The 19,995-nt window shown below is 49.2% G+C and overlaps 2 protein-coding genes across 2 annotated transcripts in view; both read left to right on the top strand.

Annotated features, from left to right (window-relative positions):
- Positions 1 to 237: 237 nt before the first annotated feature.
- On the top strand, positions 238 to 5,064 carry LOC130142214 (uncharacterized). Its single transcript, XM_056323708.1, has 4 exons — positions 238 to 1,575; positions 2,434 to 2,507; positions 3,987 to 4,092; positions 4,421 to 5,064. Exons 1-4 carry the CDS (start codon positions 1,371 to 1,373, stop codon positions 4,696 to 4,698), a joined length of 663 nt encoding a protein of 220 aa, XP_056179683.1. The 5' UTR covers positions 238 to 1,370; the 3' UTR covers positions 4,699 to 5,064.
- Positions 5,065 to 10,347: 5,283 nt separating this feature from the next.
- Positions 10,348 to 19,995, top strand: part of LOC130154841 (acetoacetyl-CoA synthetase) — a 45,477-nt gene continuing 35,829 nt past the window's right edge. Inside the window, exons 1-4 of the mRNA XM_056351425.1 lie at positions 10,348 to 10,552; positions 11,233 to 11,435; positions 12,149 to 12,271; positions 15,525 to 15,628. Coding sequence (XP_056207400.1) covers positions 12,154 to 12,271; positions 15,525 to 15,628 — 222 coding nt within the window. The 5' untranslated portion in view covers positions 10,348 to 10,552; positions 11,233 to 11,435; positions 12,149 to 12,153. The remainder of the gene's footprint in view (positions 10,553 to 11,232; positions 11,436 to 12,148; positions 12,272 to 15,524; positions 15,629 to 19,995) is intronic.

Genomic DNA, 19,995 nt, shown 5'->3' with positions numbered 1-19,995 from the left:
TCCTCCTCTAAAACTGCTGTCCTCTGTGGCAATTAATCTCATGAGGTCTGTTTATTGTAGGTTACCTGCGAGTGTGGGATGAAGATGGAAAAACAACACTTGGAGGACCACAAGGTTGGTGAACATCTATTGATGTTAGGAGATGTTTTGAAGCTACTCGATGGCATTTCCAAGCACCGATTCCAGAGCCTTTCTGTCAGCCAGGAGCCGGACTCCAAATTGTGATTGAGGCACCCTTTTTATCGAGCCCTAAATTCACACCCTCTGAGAGAAGGTGGTTGGAAACTGCCTTCAAGCAGTGGAGCCTGCTCAAGTCTTCATATCCAAGGGTTATCTGCGATAATTGGTGATTTTGTCCTTGTTAGTGATGAGGATGAAAAATGGTGCGCTGTTTCAGAAACACCGAATATGATGAACTCCACTTCTTCCGGTCCTTTCACATGACGCATTTCTGACTGCTGCAGTGGTCATGTGCATTTTAATAAGTCATGATGTCCAACAGACTTTGAAAAGAGTTTGTAAAATCAACAGGGGTTTTTTCAATTTCTGACTCCAGTTGGCTGCCGTCACAGGCAATCTTGTAATCAATGTCAGCCCCTTCCCTTCCTATGGCCCCCCCTTGCAGACAGCTCTGCAAGTGCCACCTAAGTCTGCTTATTGCTGACAAACAAAGGATTTTCAAACGGTGAAGATATGACCAGGTCAAACCCCTGGAAGCACTTCATCCTGCACGTTTGTGCGTAGTGGTTCTAGTTTTGCCTGTAAAGCAAATGATGACGTATTCTTGCAGCATCTGCTATTCTAACAGGGCTTTCATCTCTCTGTAACCCCTCTGGAAGGGCAACTTACCTGTCATTCAGTCGCGGGTGAAGGACATAGGCAAGCAATTCTTGCCGAGTAGTAAGTGAGCTGTAAATCTGTTCCCTCGCAGAACACACACGGAGAAGTTTTCTTAGCAGTGCCCAGTGCAATGGGATCAGGACTGGGTTTTGAGACTGTCCCTGAAAGCTATCTTCAAGAAGCACAGTGGGAAGGAATCTGCTGTCCAAGTATGACAGGTTTTAAAGGAATGTCCTGAGTCTTCGGAGTGCTTCAGCTGGCGTGTTTATGACTACACAGGTTACACAGCCTGCTGGTCTTCACATTTCTCACGTGCTATCTTACTCCAGGCTATCCTTCAGCGTAGCTTTAGATCTGGCTAAAGAAAGAATGGACCGCTCAGCTCTTCAGCAAACGGGGAACCTCCCTCCACCTTTGCCTCGCTCTTCCATATGTGAAGAATAATCCCTCGTTCTATTTTCCAGGCGTTTGTGTGCCTTCTGCGACTTGTCCTCTGCCCTTACTGCGAAATACAGCTGCCTTTGAGAGCCATGGTTGACCATGAACTTTACTGCAGCACACGGACGGAGGAATGCGAAAACTGCCACCGCTACATACTGGTGCGAGACCTGAAAGAACATCCTCGGGTCTGCGGGCTAGTGGGGGTACAAACCCGAGGAAGTGCACCGTCTGACTTTGAGGATGAGGATGCACATTTGCAAGACCTCCGGCACAGTGGAAGAGAATCAGGAACAGGTAACTGTGCTGGGCCACTGTGGGGAATGCCCAAGGGGCTAGAAAAGCAGATTTATAGCAGCTGTGTAGGGGACACCCCTTAAGGACATTAGCAGAAGCAATGTTTCAGCAGCACAAAGAAATCAGAAGCGAGGTGAGGTGCAGAGATGAGTAATAACCAGCTTCATATGGGACATTTGGCAGCCGATCCAAGCGTAAGGGTTTGTAACTCTTTCTGGGAAAACACTGGGTAATGACAGCTCCAGAGCCACTGGGAGTGGGCTGATTTTCCCGTGGAACAGAACTGCAAAGGTATAAGCCAGCTACACAGAGGACTGCTGAGGTCCCTGGGGCGAGAGCCCAGGCCACTGCCGGTTCTTTTGTCTCAAAGTATCGAGCTTCGCAATGAAAGCGGGAGTTGTTTGCTCGCGGCACATTCTGCCTGGGGTTGTGCGGCAGCTGCGCTCCTCCTCGGTTAAGCAGCAGGGTAGGTAAGATCTGGATGTGGGGTCACGTCTGTAGCACTGCGCATCTCTGCAGTGACGTCCCGGACATCGCTGAGACTATTATCAGCGGGGCAGACATGAAGCGTCAGCTGGTTGTGGAAGGAGAAATGGTGCTAAAGGATTTATTGGAGGCAGTCGTGGGCTTTTTTAGCAGACCGCTGGCTCTATCTTGGACCCCAAAACACTACTCTCACGCTGGATGGCGTGGATTTGCTGATGTGGAATGAATTCAGCAAGTGTGACTAGAGTAACTGTTGCCTTAACGTGTGCTCAGGTTGCCGTCCTGTGACACAGAACAGCAGCCTGTTGCGTAGGGATCCAACTGCGCCAGACTTCTCTCTGGTAGGGGATGTAACTCTGCTTTGCTTTACAGATGATGAGCCCGTCACCCTGCCGTGTCAAAGTTGTGGCTTGCGGTACCCTATCTACGAGCGGATGGATCACGAGGTTTAGTATTTTCTTGTATTACCTACTGACAAATAATGATTTTGAAAGCTCTAGTAACGCAAACTAAACTAAAGGCCCTGGAGTTGCGCAACAGAAATGTTTGCCTTGCACATCCGAGTGATGTTAAAACCAGCATGTGTGGCTCACAGCTCAGGTGGGAGAGGAGCAGAGGCGTGTAACCTGTGTAGGTAAGAGGGGAAGGAGGCAACGCAGGCTGTCCATCTAGGAGATGGAGGAATGTCTCGCAGGGTAGATGTGAAGAGAGAGAGAGAGAGAAAGGTTAAGGACGTGAATCTATCGGGAGCTCAGGCTAAGCGAGGAGCGGTGGGTTTATGAAGTGCTGAGTGCCGCACAGCGCTCAGCAGGGGATTCAGACGCTTCTCGATATTGCTGCCTGGTATTTCTGCTATGGAGAGAACACCAGGTCTTGGTGCTGCTGAAGCTGTTACTGCTGTTCAAGAACACTGGACAGGTACCAACTAGACCGCTTGGTGCTTTAATGCTTCCGTACACCTAAAGAGCAGAGTCGGGGAGGGGGGTGCCCGCGGAAGAGGCAGTCCTCTGGGCTTCGCTGCTAGGACAGAGAAGCTAGGAAAACGCTACGCTCGCTCATTTTCTCTTTCACGGCTCTTTTGCATTCTTACAGTCCTAACTAGTGACGTTGTGTTTTGCTGGTTGGTTCTTCTGGGCCTTTCCTGTCCTAGGTGATAGTAAAGTCAGTATGAATAGAAATGAGATCTGACAAAATCTCATAGCTTACCACGTGTTAAATGGTCGTGCTGACAGGAAGGACAAGTCCCATCCACCTCCTATGGCAGCTGGCTGGTGGAAGACGACTTTATCTCACAAAGATAACGGATGCTTTCCTTTCTAGTTCCTATTTTTGTTTTGTGGGTTTCTGTCGTCTCCTTTTGTTATTCCTCGATGCAATTAACCGGCAGGAAAACATGACGTTATAACAAGGATAGCCAAGAGGGGCACTTCTGTGGGCAGCATGACTTGGAAATCACTGTTAAACTGATTTTTGTCTTTGCATTTGGTTTTTAAGATGCCACTCATAGCAGGCCAATATCAGGAACCTGATCAGAGCTACCCTGACAGGACTCTAGGGCTGCTTTCCCCATGCTTGGCACTGGCTTTCCAGGGTCATGTGTAGGTGTGAGAGGCACAAGCATGAACAGGAGCAGGTAGGGTTGTTGGCTGGCTGGCGGCAAGGCCCCAGCTACGGGGTGGTTCTGTTCAGCAGGACCGGCTCATGCTGCCAGGTCCAGTTTTGCTCAGGTCCTGTGATAGCCAGTCATTCTTCCTAAGCTCTGGGTAAGAGCAAATGCACGTGTCAGCAAACGATACCTACCTCTTCCGAACAAACAGTTCCCTACTAACCTTCACCTTGCTGAGGGGGGATGCTCTGCAGTGCTTTTATGGGGATAAGTCTGAATAAACTGTCATGGAAACAGACAGACATCTGTTTTGCTTTAGCTCGTCTGTGTGCTGCGCCCAGCAGCTGAGGACTCCATGCCTCCTAAAGCCAAGAGGCAGAGACAAGAATCAGCAGAGCCACCCTGGACACGAAGCAAGTGCCAAGGTATGGGCAAAACACAGACTGACACACGCACGGTTTTCCTTTACGTTGCAGGAACACTGGGCGTGTTCCAAGCTCAGTAGATGTTGTTACCCTGTTTGGTCTCCAAAACTTACAAATCTTCGATCCTCCACCATTTTATGCAAGAAAGATGAAATCCTTAGAACTCAGTATCCTCAAAGATCTTGGTTGCAAAGCTGTATGCTGCTGGAATGGCAGTTGGCTCTACTTTTGTTACCTGAATGGTCTTGAATCTCTCCGGCTGCATTGACTGTTTCTGTGAAGCGCTGTGTTTGTGTCATCTGAGGAGATGTTTCTCCTTGGCGCACAGGTCGCTGCATGAAGAAGGAGCCTGGACCTCCTGCAGAAGAGGCCCAGCTGCCGAGGAGACCAAGGAAAACGGCAACCGGCAGGAATGCACAGCTGCCCGCTCCCACCTCACGAGGGAAGGCCAGGAAGAAGGCGGCCGGCAAGAGGGGCAGAGCGAGGAAGAGAGGGGCCTGTGAACGTGCAGGTGCGTCACCATCCCCTCAGAGGCCTGCCAAGTGCTCCCGCTCGGAACCCTTCACGTCCGGCCCATCAAGATATTCTCCGAGCCAGCCAAGGTAACACCTCTGCCTTCCGTTCCAGGCAGCCGCGCCGGGGCTGCCCCGAAGGGTGAGGGGCCGGCGGCGCTGCAGGAACAAGTTTTGCTCTGCTGGGAGCAGGGGCGCAGCCTCAGCCTGGCGCACTCGCGTCTTCAGGCGGCAGCGACCCAGCAGCGGCGGCAGTGACAAATGCATTTCAGTCCTCTGCCTTGTCCCCTTGCGCTGCAAACCTGGGTGCCCTCATGTGTGCTTGCAGCTGAAAGGGTGTCACTCCATGTAACGCGGCTGGTGCTTATCCGCGTGTCAAACAGCAAAGGTAGACTTTTATAGCCAAGTAGAACGGGCAAAAGGGTCCCTGGGAGACAGTGTCGCAGAGCGCCTTGGTCCCTGTCCAAGGCAGCGCCCTCACCTGAGCTTTCCTCTCTGCTCTTTGAGTACAATCTGGTGGTTCTGCTCCAAAAGAAGTGGGTCAGGGCTCAGGAGAAGCTTCCTCACAGCCCCCGCAAAGTCTCCCTGGTGTGAAGGACCTGTGCTCAGTTAGCAGTGAGAGCGCTGACGTGGGTGGGCTGGCTTCCTCTGAAAGCATCCCTCTCCATCCTTGACAGCACCAGCAGCGAAGGAGAAAGCAGCCTCAGGACACAGCACACGGGCTGCTCCATGCAGCTGCAGGCGCTGGATCCAGAGGTGAGGCAGCCAGCGCAGAGCAGAGCAGAGCGCGTGGCGTCGCTCCCGCGTCGGGTGCGCTACGGCATGAAGCGCTGAGGGCTGACGTGCTGTGGGCTCGCTGCACGCTGGGCTCATCCTGAGCGGGGCTTGCTGGGAGGAGAGGGCAGCGCCTGCCCTGCTGCTCCTCACGGCGCTTTGTTCAGGGGCGTGAGCTGATGTTACAGCCCTTCCTGCACCAGCGAGGCTCTTATCAGTGGCTTCCACTCAGGGACTCTTTGCAAACAGCATTTTCACTTGTTCTTTTTCCCTTTCCCTTTAGCTGATGACCAGGAGCCAGGCAGCTTCGCAGCCACAGGGGAACGGACCCAGCAACTGATAAAGCCACGTTCGGCCCTCTGCGGACTAATTCCATGCAGTAGAAGTCATTTCTTTTAGCATAAGAAAATTACTATGTTGCCATGTCATTGAATTTCTACAGATATTGTCATTTACAAATAAATTATTTATTTTTGCACAGGAGAATTCCTATATTGCCACGTCACTGAGTTTCTACAAATTTAGATAGGTATAGGCAGTTATAGTTAACAGCTGGCTATAGGCATAGGCGGCTACAGGCAGTGATCACGATATATACAGGTACTTTTAGGGTGTTCAAGTATACTACAGGTTTTCACTCCTATGATCTATACCAGTAGCACCCCACGCTAGCGGCCCCCACCGTGACCTTGAAACCCCCCTGGGCTGTGTTTCTGTGCCGGCTCTTTGAATACACCCTGACGCAGTGTTTCTGACCCCCTGAGATTTGAGCCCCTTGTGCCAGTCAGTCTCGAGCGGAGTGAGGCCCCCACGGAGCCGTGTGCCGCAGAGGGGTGTCCGGAGCTCCCCACCTGCAGGAGGCCAGGCTCCTTGGCTGGCGGCTGGAGCATGCCCGAGGTGCAGCGGGATGCGGGATGGAGGCCAGTGGGAAGGTGCCGGGCTGGTGCTGGGGCACTGCCACAGCCCTGGCTGCTGAACCCCTCCCTGGAGCCCAGCATCGCATCCCCCCAGGGCCCGGCCCAGCAAAGCCACTGGCGCCTCGTGGGGACGGGGAGTCTGCGCCTCCGCCACACATCCTTGGGGGTCACCTGTGTGCCCAGGACATGGAGAGGGGGGTGGCGGCAGCCGGGGATAAGCTCTGAGCCGGGGCTGCCCTTGGGGACACTTGTTAGTAGTATAGACTCATGTAGTATGCAAAAGTTTACATTCTAAAAAGAGTTAAATGTTTTCTCCAAATACAGTGCAATCCCCAAATGACATATGGAATATAGTAGGCTAATGTCAGAAAATGACATCTCTGTTCAGTGCACTATCAGCATGAGGTCAAGGGATTCTGAAGGGTCTCGTGTCTTTTACTCTTGAGAAACTCTGACTCAGATGTATAGGATGAAATTCAGCCCAATTAATGAATGGACTCCCTCTTCTGATAGGTTTCACGTTGATTTTCCCTGACTAACCAGGCTAAGAAAAGACCAGTTGGGAAGTATAAGTCAGAGGATGTTATCAGTTCCTTCTGGAGTGAAACCCAATCAGGATGTTAGCAGAGCGAAGTAAGAATCCCCAAGAGACAGAAAAGTGCTTTATTGCCTTCAGAGCACGTTCTGACTCATTGTTAATTGACAGGAGCCAAGTTAGACAAGGCAGGAACACAGCGATGGCAATACACAGAGCCATAGGTTTGCAGTGTAGATTCTGCACTGACGGCGTGAGCTGGGGCGTAAAACGCATGCTAAATTGTCCAACAAGAACCCCAAAGCACGGGGGATCCCAACACCCTCCCCAGAGCTTCTTGTTGTGCTCGGGACGGTGTAGGTGGCCCATGCCCACGTCTGCGCACTACCCAGCATCTCTGCTCTGAAAACAACAGGGCTGATCTCTGCTTTTACCAGCCCCTTCCCAGGGAGTTCCCGCAGAGTCAGGAGTGCAGCCTGTAGCTCTCCCAGTCACTGGAAGAACCTGAAGTATCTCTTTCCAATTTTACATGCTGTGTCTTTGACGATTAAACCTCGTGGCTCAGCCTAAATCCAGTTGCTGAGTAGCTGAGTAGACATCTAGAATATAGACATCTTTGCTATGGCCTTCTTCCCAGTTTCAGTCTGGCAAAAACACTTATTTTCACATTTAGCAGAATGGCCCAGACCTCCTACTATTTTATTTATTTATATTTGGCCCTGAAAGGGTTGGGCTCAGATCCAGGAAGGTAGTTAGGATCTTGATTTCAGCAGCGTATAGATTCTTTATATATTTATAAATGGTGCTTTTGTTCTCTTTCAAGGTCGTCCTGAAATTGCTGATACGTTAATACCTGTGTATATTCTGAAGTCTACCTCATACTCTTCCAAAACGGGTTGGTAACAGATGACAGGTATTTTTGAGGTGCTTATCAGGTTTCTGGTTTTCTGCCCTCAGTGTTGTGCTGTGCCTAGACTCCCAGCACGCAGTAAAGTGTCTGCTTCTAGGGCATTTCTTGCATGTAAAGAACCTGGAGGTACAAAACCACGACAGTCATATAATTAACTGTCATGTGTGTTGTCTTCTGCACCAGTTGCAATTCTCTGCTTCCAGTTGGCATGGACTTCTCTGGGTCCCCTTGTGCTGTTTCTGGTTCAATGGGTCTTGTTTCTGCAAATCTGGGGACATTCCTCTTTCACTGTGTGAGTTTCCATCCCGTGTTCACCTCAAAATTGCTTCTGCAAAGTGCTTGTTTTTTTCTTTCCACCCATTCTTCACAGAGGCTCAGAGGCCTATTTTATTGCCTGCCTTTGGAAGCCTGCGCTCAGGGTTGGCCTTCATATGAGGTCGGGATAATTTGGTAATCTTCCCCGGTATTTAATTGATTTCCTGACCTGTCTCAATGGGCCTATTTCAGGTACGTTCATCTCTCCAAATCTGCAGCTCTTATGAAATTACACAGTATTTCACCCTTCTTGTTTAAATAAATGAAATCACGTCTACTCAAAGAATACATTGCATCACGGCATGAAATATTGATCTCATCCACATTAAACTTATAAAATTAGGACAACTGTGAGGTTTCTGGAAAGATCCTCTGATGAGGGTCTGAACTGGACAGAAGAAGCGTGAGGGTACTTGTGTTTCCTGATCTGCACTAGAAACTGCACAATATGTCTTACTCGGATATAGGTATTTAACAGCAATCTGAACAGTATTTAGAATAAACAGGAGTCTTTGAGATGCCAAAATATTAGCAGATCGTGGGTTTCTCTCTTTTTAATTTTTTTTTCTGAAAGAAAAAAAAAAGGCATAGCCTTGAAGGACACCTGGTGTTACTACGGACCAGTCCTTAACCTCACTGACCCTTATTTTTCTCTTTACGTCACTGACCCTTATTTTTCTGTCTTTACTTCATCTCACAGCCTCAACTTGTCACAGCTGACGGCTTTATGACCTCTTGTCATTGTAGGCCTTCTCTCTTCATGTTTTGCTACTAGCTGTGTGAGGCTTTTCTTGCAATGTGTCACTGCTGCTTTTTCTTCTTTTTCCCTTTTTGATTTTTTTCTTCCTCTCTTTCTGCAAATGCTTTTGATTTTGATTCTGGTTACTTGTATCCTCACGCCACGTAGAGGTTGCAGAGATCATGGATGTCAAACAAGCCAGAAGTTTCTTGTTCTAATGCAGACTCATTAACCAGCTGTGAATATACACTGTGAATATAGGAATTTTTTAAAACTTTCCAAAATCTTTAGATTTCCTAATCCATTGTTGGATCAATGGATCATGGTCAGGTCTCAGCATACCGCACAGATTGCCGTGAGGTATTATTACAAAACATTTATCTCACAGGTCCCTGCATTTCATCGCTGATGTTAATTTCACAGTCTGACTCCAGCTTTGTTACCTTATGAGGCCATAAGCAAGGTAGTGCCATCATCATCCTTTTTACTGTTAATGGGATCAGAATCTTCTTTCGAAGGGCCTCTAAACTAATTTAATCTAAAGCAGAAAACATGATTTCATTTTTAAGGTATTATTACTATTAGTAGGTATAAAGCACGGCTTAAAAAGGTTTGAAAATGGTCAATTCCGGTTAATCTTATTCAGGCTAATTTCCTCCAGCTATCCTAATCTAGTCTCCAAACTATTTTTAGTAGTCACGGAGGTCCCATTCATGCCCACTTTCTCGTTAAAAGCTGCTTGATTTTCCTTCTTTTCCTTCCCGCTTTTCCAAAGTCACTTTTGAAAGAAAGGAAAACCGGTTTTCCTTGAGGCAAGACTAGACAGAGGGCAAGGGACATGGAGGCATAACCCACTCTAAGGAAGGCCGTAATAGTAAAACTGCTGCTAATAAATGAGAAGCTCTGACAGGCTTTCCTAGAAGCCCAAGTGTAATCACCGAATTCCCAGCCCACCCCTTCCTCCTTGAGCAGTAAGTGGGTCAGTCCATTTTAAACTGCCTTTTTCAGCTCTGCGAGAGGATTTTTGGTCCCTTCTCAGGTGATTTGGCTGCCCATTTTCTTTCTAGATGCACAGGTTGCTTTGGGTGAGGAAGGCTGCTGGGCTGCTGGTGCTTTTTTATCTTAAAACGCGTAATACGGCGACCACCGACGTGACACGCCGGTCTCGCCTCAGCGCTGAGGGGCCTCCCGGAGGGACCCTCCCTCCCGCCGAGCAGGATGAGAGCTCTGCTCCGATTGGGCACACCTCCTTCTGATCCGGCTGTTCATTGGTGGACAGGGAAGCGCCTTTGCGAGAGCTCTGCGGCAATTGGTTCTTTACGGTGCCAGCTCTCCCGCCGTCAGCCCAGCCGTGAGGAGAGCAGGCTCTGGGCTGATGTGGGGCCAGGCGCGTGGCAGCCAATCAGGCGCGCCGGCGTCGTGGCCGCCGTGCGCCGCGCGGGATCCGTCCGCCGCGCGGGGCCGCCCGGTCCCAGGCCACCTGAGGGGCGGCGGCGGCGGCGGCGGGGCGGGCTGGGCGGTGGCCCCTCAGCCACGGCGCGGCGGGGAGCGGCGGAGCGGGGAATGCCTCGGGCCGCGGGTTACGAAAGTGAGGTAAAAATGGGAGATTTCAGGTTTGTTTCCAGTAGCCACAGGGAGTGCGTCAACGCCCGGCCGTGGCAGCTTCACCTGGAAGTCATGTCAGGTGTAATTCTGGGAGACCTGTAGAAAACCTGACGCAAAGCTCACCTTTACACCCCAGAGCAGGACAGACTGGGGGTAAGTTGATGTGGAGGGCTAGGGGCTGCCCTCGAGATCCCTGGCAGAGGGCTGTACTGACACTGATGTGTGCCGCAATACCTTGTATCCGAAGGCAGTACGTATATCCGCATCGGTTAGCAGTCTTGCTACTGTAATAAAAGTCTTGACATCCCAAAGGGCAAAAAAATGTGTTTTCCATAGGCATGCAGAGAGATGGAGTTTCTAGGTCGTTTTTCTCTGCCACAGGCTGCGGCTCCCAAGCCCAGATGAAACGGTGGAAGGGCCAGGCCCGGGCCTGGAGCAGGCATCCCGTGTGCCTGCTTTACCTCAGGCCTTGGCAGCCTGTCCGCGCCACAGATTTCACACCTCCACTGACCTCTCCCAGCGCTGCTGCCAAGGCAAGGGAGGCACTTAAAAGCAAATAATGTGGCCTATTTCCATCCCCAGCCTCTCTGAGTCCTCTGGGCTCTGGAGAGTTACTTGAACATACGCTATACGTACAGTCTTTCTTGAGGCAAGTCACTGCAGGATTGTTCAAGTCAAGTTGCCATGGCCTTCAAATTGAATAAAGTGGCAGTATTGCAGCAGCACAAAAATCGGAATGAAAGTTATAGGAAGTGTACTACTACTACGACATGTCTTTTACTTTCATATTTACACTGTATGCCTAATTTACCATCTAATTTGTGTTTTTCTAGGCTTCCCTGAATTAGAAGGGAAATCACGACCTTGAAAGTAACATTTACAGAAGCAGTACGTATGCACCGTGACTTGAGCGTTGCTATGGAGCACTTTGTTACCACCGCTTCTTGGTGAAAATCGGCTGTTGTGACATTGCAATTGCCAGTAAGAGCCAGACCTCGCATTTTGAAAGAAGAGAAGCAATCGATTTTAATCTGAGGTGCGAGCTCTGTAGGCAGAGCGCGTTACAAAAGCGTAACTGGGATAGTGAGGCTGTGGAGAAAGGCAGCTCTTGCCTCATTGTGGGTCCAAGACATCTGTCAGCGGAGACTGCTTCAGACCTGGGGGTGGGGGGGTGGAAATGCCAAAGCAGCAGCAGTTTTGCAGATGTGGAAAGAACGAAGCGATGGTGTGTCCCCCCCCCCCACCCCGCTGCCCGCACCGCGTGTGGTGGCCCTCAGGGGCGGCGGGGCTCTGCGCGTTAGTCCGGTGTTTCCGTCGCTCCCCGCGGCGGGGGCTGCCCTCAGGGCGGGGGCCGGGGGGATACGAGGCGGCCCCCAGTCGGGAGGAGCGCGGGGGCCGCTGCCGCCGGAGGGGAGGTACCGCTCGCCGGGGGGAGGCCGGGCGCTGCCGCCGTGAGGGGCCTCGCCGCAGCCGCTGCTGAGCCGGGCGGGGGCCGGCGCCTGCCCCCCGTTCACCCCGCACGACCGAGGGGGTGACTCGCCCTGTCCCGGCGGGCGGTGCGGTGCGCAACGCCCCGCACTCTTTTCTCCTCCGGCGGAAGGTTACGGGGTGCGGCGACCGGGGAGGGACCGGCCGCCCTTAAAGCGTGCGGCCGGAGGAGGGCGAGCGTAGTCAGGGCTGGGGCGGGGCGGTGTGGGGTGGGTTTCCCGCGGCACTGGCGGTAGCTCGCTGTGCTTGCTCGCCTGACAGCCACCATGTCCCGGGAGCCCGAGATCATGGAGTCGCAGGTGATGTGGGAGCCTGACACGAAGCGCAACACCCACATGGACCGGTTCCGCGCCGCCGTGGCCAGCAGCTGCGGGCTCCGCCTGGGTGAGCGCCGGGCGGGGGGGCCCTGGGGGCCGTGCTCTGACTGGGGGAAGGGGGAGGAGGGGGGGAAGTCGTGCGGGGCTCTGCTTCCCCGGGGCTGGCCTTACCGCGGTGGCTGCGGGCAGTCTGCCTGTCCCGGATAGCCGGGTGGGGGGCAAGGCGCCTGCACACCCCACCTGGGGCGGGGGTGGGGGGTGAGGTGTCCCAGGCTGCGAGAGGGATGCTCGGCTTGTGCCTGGGGTAGAGGTCTCCGGTGCAGCATCTCGTGTAGCGTGAAGATCCAGGCTGATGGGGCATGCAAACAGCCTTTGCTGCGGCTGCCGGGTGGCAGCCCAGGCGGCGGCCGTGCTGGTACCAGCTCTGTGCTCCCGGCTGCTCCTGTGTGGGCCAGGCCCTGCGTGCAGGGTTTTCCTTGGGCCTGGAGCGATGCTGTGGTGACCTGGTGGTGTAAGGGGATGTGGGAAGGAGGGATCTCTGCCACCGTGGCTGTGAGGCTCCTGTGAGCCTTAGTATAGTGCTTTAATGGTATACATATGTGAGATCTGAATTAAGGCCATGCTCGTCTTTCTTTGTGATGAGTATGTTTTTGTAATATTTAAACACGCTGGGAAGGGAAAGGTGATGTGTAAGCTGGTTCAGGGGTGGAAGTTTTGGTTCTTTTGCTGTGCATCTGCCTAAGCTCTAGAACTTAAAGCTCTGCTTCATGCTCATTCAGAAATACCTGTATGGCTGTGAATAGGTGTGCAGTCCTTGCAGCTGGAAACAACCTGTCAGTTTTGAGTGTAGTACCCCTTTGAGTAGGGGCTTGGACCTCCAGAGGTGGCTTTCAACCCAGATTGCCATGGTTTTCCAGTGACTGTGGTGGTGTCTCTGGGGTTATCAGGAGCCAGCGGTGCTGGCTGTGTGGGTTCATTCACATCATGAGCCAGGTGGATGCCAGTGCATGTGGGGGTCACATAAACCAGCTTGGTTTATGCCGTCTGGTTTCCCAGAGTGTCTGGGGACGGGGTTGACTTGTGTAGCTTTCCTGTAATGGCTTGTCTGATGGGGACTGGAGGGAGTGGTTTTGGCAAGTGGCCTGACAATTTTGTCAGTGCAGTATAAATGTGTCTGTGGCATAAGCAGACATATTCTGGAGTAGTAGCAAAGTAGCTAGTGCTTCTAGCGGTTCCTGTCTGGAAGACAATTGCGTACCTCGCTTGGGAACTTACTGTGTCGGCAAGCCAGGTCATTACTCTGACTGGTGGGGGATTTCCCATTATCGTGTCAGAACTCCTGCTACATAGGAAGTAAGCTACTACAGGTTTTTAGCTAACTCCTGAGTAGAAAAGCCATGTAACTGGTACTTGTATGATCAAGACCAAATACAGTTTCAGATGGGCTTCCCATGTTTACGGATGTAGCAACTAGAATTCTTTTCAGTCCATTTTGAAGCGGCTGTCTCCATTCAAAAGTGGATTCCTGGGCGTATATAGAAACTTTTGTCAAGTTCCATTAGATTTGAAGCGGCGTTCATTGGTCTGTGTGCTATGCAACAATGAAGAATGGATTCTTTATGTAACGTTAAGATGTGGACTCGCCGAGGAGAGCTGAGGGCAATGTAACCCTTTGAACAGCATGGCTCTGTCCAACCCTGAAAACATAGTGACAAGATGCAGTGTTTGACTGCTGGCTAAGAGGACTATGCCCTGAAGGACTTGCATGCTAAAGCTCATTTTGGGGTCAAACCGTGTAGACAAGACAGAACGGACTGTTCATGTTATAAGAAATCAAGTTAGTGGTGACTTGTAGCTTTTTGCATTTATCAGATTACTTGGAGCAACTGGTACAACTGATTATTATTTTTTTTTTTTCTTCTTTGAAGGAGGAGATGGAAATTTGAACTTTCCTCTGGTAAAGTCTTAGCCCCACGCCAGCTGATGTGCGTTGTATAGAGTGGTGAAGAGTAACTTGGGTGGAGTGTAAAAATAAAAAAAGGATGTAGGAGGCTGAGGCAATATGTAGGCAGAAGCTGAGTTACGGAGAAGGGTCTTTGTGTCTGTGTCAGTAATACCTAGGGAGCAATCTGATATCGATGGAAAAGACTGAGTGGAATAAGATGTGGAAGGGGCAGACTGGGTGGGGAAACAGCTGTAGTGATCGAGTGTAAGTGTAGAGATGGCTTGGAATGGGGTTTTTTTTTCCTCTTATAAAGCTGGAAGATGTCCTCCTTGTAGGAGGAGGATGCAAAGATGATTTCTGAAGCAGAGCTGGATAACAGAATGACAAACCAAAGAGAATTTGAGAAAATGACTTCAGGTGGTTTAGCTGGAAGCATTAAATAGGAAGCACAGTTGGCAGAGCAGGAAACTGTTAGTACTGTCACTTATGGCAGACTTGTATTCAATTTGGCTGTTGGCACAGCTTCAGACAGTGTGGCCATGACTTGGGAGTGTCACTTTCAAGCTGGTGATGAGGAATCAGCTTCAGTTAGTCATACCCAAGACTGTTCTACACGCTGAATTTCAGTATTTGGTTTGAATTGTGGAGTTTTGATATGCATTCCTCGGGTTACTTGATTGGTATCACAGTCATGCAAGATTTAAACTGCTTGCTTCCATGTTTTTAATGTCGGGTCACGGTTTTACTATCTAGCTAGTAAACATCTCTTTTTAGCTTCATTCATGCTGGTTTAGCATGAGAAGGTAAGCTGCAGTCTGTCAGACCCCTTATTCGTTAAGGAATAATGCATGCTTCCTTTGTAACAGTGCTGTTGATGCTACAGTTAGATGACAAGTGCATCTAATCTCCGTGTTGCCATGCTCTTGGAGGTCTTTGGTCCCAGACTGGAGCCATAAGGGTTCTTGTCAGGAAGACTTGTTTATCTTCTGCTGTATTAAATCATTTGGTTGATGATACGATGGGGAGCGGAAATACCAGTGAGCGGGACAGAGTCTCTGAAGTATCTCATCTTTGGTTTCACTGAGGGAGTGGGTAGATGTTGCACAGAGTTACTAGAAGAGGTCTCTGTCTCTGTGGTGGTGAATGGCTTGTAACGGGTGAAATGTTGCCGTGTGTTCAGGTAGACCGTTTCTGTTGATGCTATAGTCACTTGCCCTGTACAGAAGGGATCTGTTCTGACCTACTCTATGTGATCAGTTTGACCTTACTAGTTGTTTTAGCCACAAATTTTCTTTATCCAGGATCTCTGTAATTATAGTTTGTTTACATTCCTATAATTCTCTACATAATGCTAACGGGTATCTATTACTTCTAGCCAACTACAATGACTTATACCAGTGGTCAGTGGAATCCTTCTCAGACTTCTGGGCAGAATTCTGGAAGTACAGTAACATTGTATGTTCTCGCCTGTATGATGAGGTAAGTGTTTCTCTTGGTCAAGTGCAACGCAAGATGGGAATAAACCAGTTTTACAATCAGTCTTTTGACCTGTTCCTGGAACCTTTGCAAGTGATGTGAGGAATCTGTCGAGTGTACAGTCCTGAATTTCCTTGTGTGGTGGGTGGTGGTGTTCTGTTGCTGGTACACGTTAGGACAGTGAAATCGCGAAGTTCTGTTGTCCTAAACAGTTCTGCTGTAGTGTCCTTGTGGTTATTGTGCTCTCGTATACCTTGCAAGTCCTGGCTGCTTGTGGGGAGTCTACCAATATACTGCTTTCTGCTCTTAGATCATGCTGGCAGAATATCATCTTGATTTTGTAAATGCTGGCATGCAGTCAAGTTCATGTTTATGTTCCCTGAGTCAGCTTATCTGATAAGCACACCTCTTGCACTCTGGTTTTGTAGAACTGGTTGTGGAAGTCTCTGCAACCAGATGTGGGCTTGAAATGTCTCTGAGGGAACGGTAGTGGTTGACTGCAGTCACAGGTGGAATACCAGACCATGCTGCGGTGTTGCCTTGAGGTAAAGGTGACCTTGAAGCTCTTGCGCATGGAGGGCAAAGCTGGAGCCCTTGGTACAGCCCTGTTGTAGGGTATCGGCATCACCCTGTGGTTTTCCATCTGAGGAAGATGATTGGCTAATTACTTTAAGAGCTCGACACAGGGGAGCCTTCCTTGGATTTAGTAAAGAGAGGACTGGACTTCTGTCTTAATCCCTGGAGGCCATCTGTTCCAAGCACACTCGGAGTACTGGCAGTTTTGCAGAGGGAACTGGTAAGTTTCTTTTGCCTCTTCCTGTCTTAGAGATTTCTGTGCTGTGTGATATGATAAAGTGGTTCCTCCTGCTGTGAAACTGTGCTCGGGTGTTGTGATGTGACCCACCCTTTAGAAAGGTGAATTGAGCAAGAATGTAAGAATTAGCCTGCCTTTTGAAGTATGTAGTCTGAAGACTAAACATTGATCTTTTATCTTCTCTAGATGGTAGTTCAAAATCTGACCGGGTTGTATTTGCATCCTGTATTTTCTTGACATACTCTGTGCTGCTAGCAAGGCCATCTTTCTAAATTTCCACATGAATGCAAATTGTCCTGAGCAAGTAGTTCAGAGGAGCTGTTTTGCACCTGCGTATCTGTACTGAGCAAGCTGGACAGTAACACTTTTCTCTTGCTTTGCAGGGCCGGTGCTCCTGGAAGTCTGGCCCTCCAGACACCGCCAGTGGCGGCTGAACTGGAAGGGAGGCTGAAGCAGGCAGCGGTGGCTTAAAAACGCAGGTTTCCTGAGGATAAGGAGCAAGAAGACGAGGATGTTTAGGAAGGCTTTAACCAGACTACTTGTGAGCTTCTGGGCCCCTGCGTGCCTGTTCTCACATCATGGCGAGACCATTGTAGATCTTAAAACGGGAGCAGCAGTCAGCTGACAGACAAGTACTGCGGGAGATCCTTGACTCACTTTTAATGGCTATTGCTGTTTGCCTCTAGCTTCCCCCTAGTGTCAGCTTCAAGGCTTGGCTCCAGCTTTGAGCGTCAAAGCTGACTTGCTGTTGGTCCTTACCATGGGTCCTTTTCTGTTGTATGTCAGGAGGAAAGGCTGGTCACAGTAACTGAGCTGTTCTGTGGTAGCTAAAGAGCTGAGAAGGTTTGATTTGAAGTGTCGTATGACTTGATCCTTGCTGCTTGTTGGAAGTAAGCATTATGCTTTGGGGAAGATAGTTTTTTTCATGAACTGGAGATGACTCCTTTGTCCCCAGCCAGGTAAACAGTTTATACTCCCACAGGTCATTCCAAGAAAGCCAATAAAACCTTCTATATGTATAAAATACAAGAAGCCAGTGTTTTATTTAAACTTAGTAAAGTTTTTAAGTGTTTGTAGACATGCTCATGTCACTCTGCAGCATTTGACATCCATGTCACTTTTAAAAGAAGTACTGCAAGTACTTGCAGTATAGAAAGCTAGATTGGCACGGCAGCATTGGTGGTGTTACGTCAAGTAGCTGTTCATATGAAATGCCTTAAAACTTTCAACTTTCTGCTACGAGAAGCTGTTATTCCTGTGGAGGGAGTGTTTTCTGGTATTGTCTGCTCTCTAGCTTTTCATGAGGCATGCTGTTTTGCTGCTCTTGCTCTTCAGGTGATACAGAACCTCATATGTACCACCGTAAGGCAAGGATTATCTGTCTCGTGGTAAGGGTGAGATTCATTCTCGAAGGTATAGTCTCTGCTTAGGGTAAGCACAGTCGCTGGGGCATGACAATGCATGGTTCTAGCGCAGCTAGCAAACCACTTCAGTGAGGGAAAATGCAGTAGAGGTGTGGACAGGCGATACTGCTAATATGATGCTTTTTTGTAGCTGCTGAGGTTTGGGAAGTAGTCACTGATGAGCTGCTATGAAAAGCAATTGTAGAACAGGAGCTGGTGGTGTGGGAGTACAGCTGATAGTTGGCATGTTCACCTAACCACACAGATGGGCCTTGTGTGCTTCAGTGCTGCTGTGGGTGGGAGTACAGCCTTACTCATTAAAGGAGGAGTGCAGTCAGCAGCACTGTAGACTGCACTCTTTCCCTGTACTTGCTGAGCGTTTGGGACTGTATGAAGTGAAAGACTTGTTGCAAAGCTCTGCATTTTTACAAGCCTGCTAGAACTGAGGTCTTCCAGTAAAAATGAGAAGACCTTCAGTTTCTGTTGCTTGCTGAGACCTTGCCTCTAAGGGAGAGATCAGGTTGTTTGTGTAACAGAGTACCACTACCAAAGGGATTGGGCTTAACGAGGAGTCATGGGTGTTAATGGAGTAGAAAATGATGGAGCATCAAGTATAGGAGTCCAGCACCTTATGCTAGCGGAGCTCTTTGAAGGGGTGGTGTTCCTCTTCAGGAAAAAATAGAATTGTATTAGAACTTGTCCTGGAAAATGTTGGAAACATTCTGCTTGCTTTTCTGCAAGCTGAGGAAGTTGGGAATGAGTCACTTTTCAAGAGTGGCCTCTAATTACTGCAGTAATACATGCTGGTATAAAACAATATTTCTGTAGCCAGAGTTGATAAACTATAAATGTTGTAAGTCAGTTCTAGGCAATCGTTACAAGCAGAGAAATCTGCTTGAGTTCCCATTTTTAGAAAATTCACTTCAAGTGAAAGTAGTAGAGTACCTCACATGAGCTTCAAGTTCTCTTCTACAAATTCAGGATTGCCGATGGTAATAAACACACTGCGTGTCTGAAAGCACAACAATATTAGGTTTTCTGGAATGGGAAGCATTTTGAGTTCTGCCTGGCTTTCAGAAGAGCTCTTTACTTGGTCCAAAAGAATGCTGTTTCTGGCGATGCATGTGCAGTCCATGAGAGAACCTGAGGGTATAAACGGAAGCTTTCAAAAATACAACTGTAGACTAGTCAATTTTAAGATAAGAAAATTCATGTGCTGCTGGGCAGTTGAATCTCTAAACAGTGGGGCATTTTGGAAAGAATTTACCTAACTTTGTGGCTAATGCTAAGGGGCTCTTTACCTATCACTGTTTTGAAAGGTATAGTCTTAACTGTGACTTAACAAGGGGTCATTTAATATTTTGAGGCTTGATTAGTTCAGGATGGGGGAGGCTGTTTCAGCTGAACATGGCTTTTGCGACTTTTCATTAACGTGTTTCAATTCTTTGTGTGTCTTAGGGCTAAGACATAAGTGGGGAATTCCTTAATGTGGGCTTATTAGGTTGAACCATCTTTTTAGAAAATGGCAAGTGAAGGCTGGTAGAAATGCGTGCAGTCAGTTTGTGGTACAGTATTTCTTGGGTGTGGAGGTTAGTTGCGGTCCTTCTTCTGCACTCTGGACGAAGCTGTGGAGTACTTAAATGTTTACGACAACTGAATCCTAAAAAAAAATAAATTAAAAAAAAAATCAGAAAATTAACTAAAAAGTTCAAGCTTTTTATTCTGTGTTTGACTATACATTTCCCTTACTTAGTCTAGGGTTAATTTGAATTACCCTTGTCTGAGTTCCTGCTGTTGGACTCTGTACCTTGTGACTCATGCTGGGGAGGAATGGGTACTCGCACCTTCCCAGGTTTGGTTTTCGTAAGGGGGAGGCTGGGTGGTGTGGCCTGCTAGGGAGCTGCAACACACTGTAGCTCAGTCCCTGGTTGGGATGTTTCCAGAGGCAAAGCCCTGGTGTGCACTGTGGTTTGTGTGTGTCTTGTGGTCTGGATGTAGTCATAGTGGTTTGCTTCCCTCTGTGTATTTAAGGCTGGTCCAAAGGTAGGACTGTCAGCAAGGAACTGTTTCTAGTTTTATTGTAATGATGTCTTTGCTTGTGACAGTTGACGAGTAACTAATCCTTCCAAGCCTGTAGTGTCTGTTTGCCATCT

Source organism: Falco biarmicus, chromosome 1 (assembly GCF_023638135.1).
Source record: "Falco biarmicus isolate bFalBia1 chromosome 1, bFalBia1.pri, whole genome shotgun sequence".
Lineage (NCBI taxonomy): Eukaryota > Metazoa > Chordata > Aves > Falconiformes > Falconidae > Falco > Falco biarmicus.
Note: the sequence above shows the minus strand (reverse complement) of the source record. Positions and strands in the feature narration are given on the sequence as shown.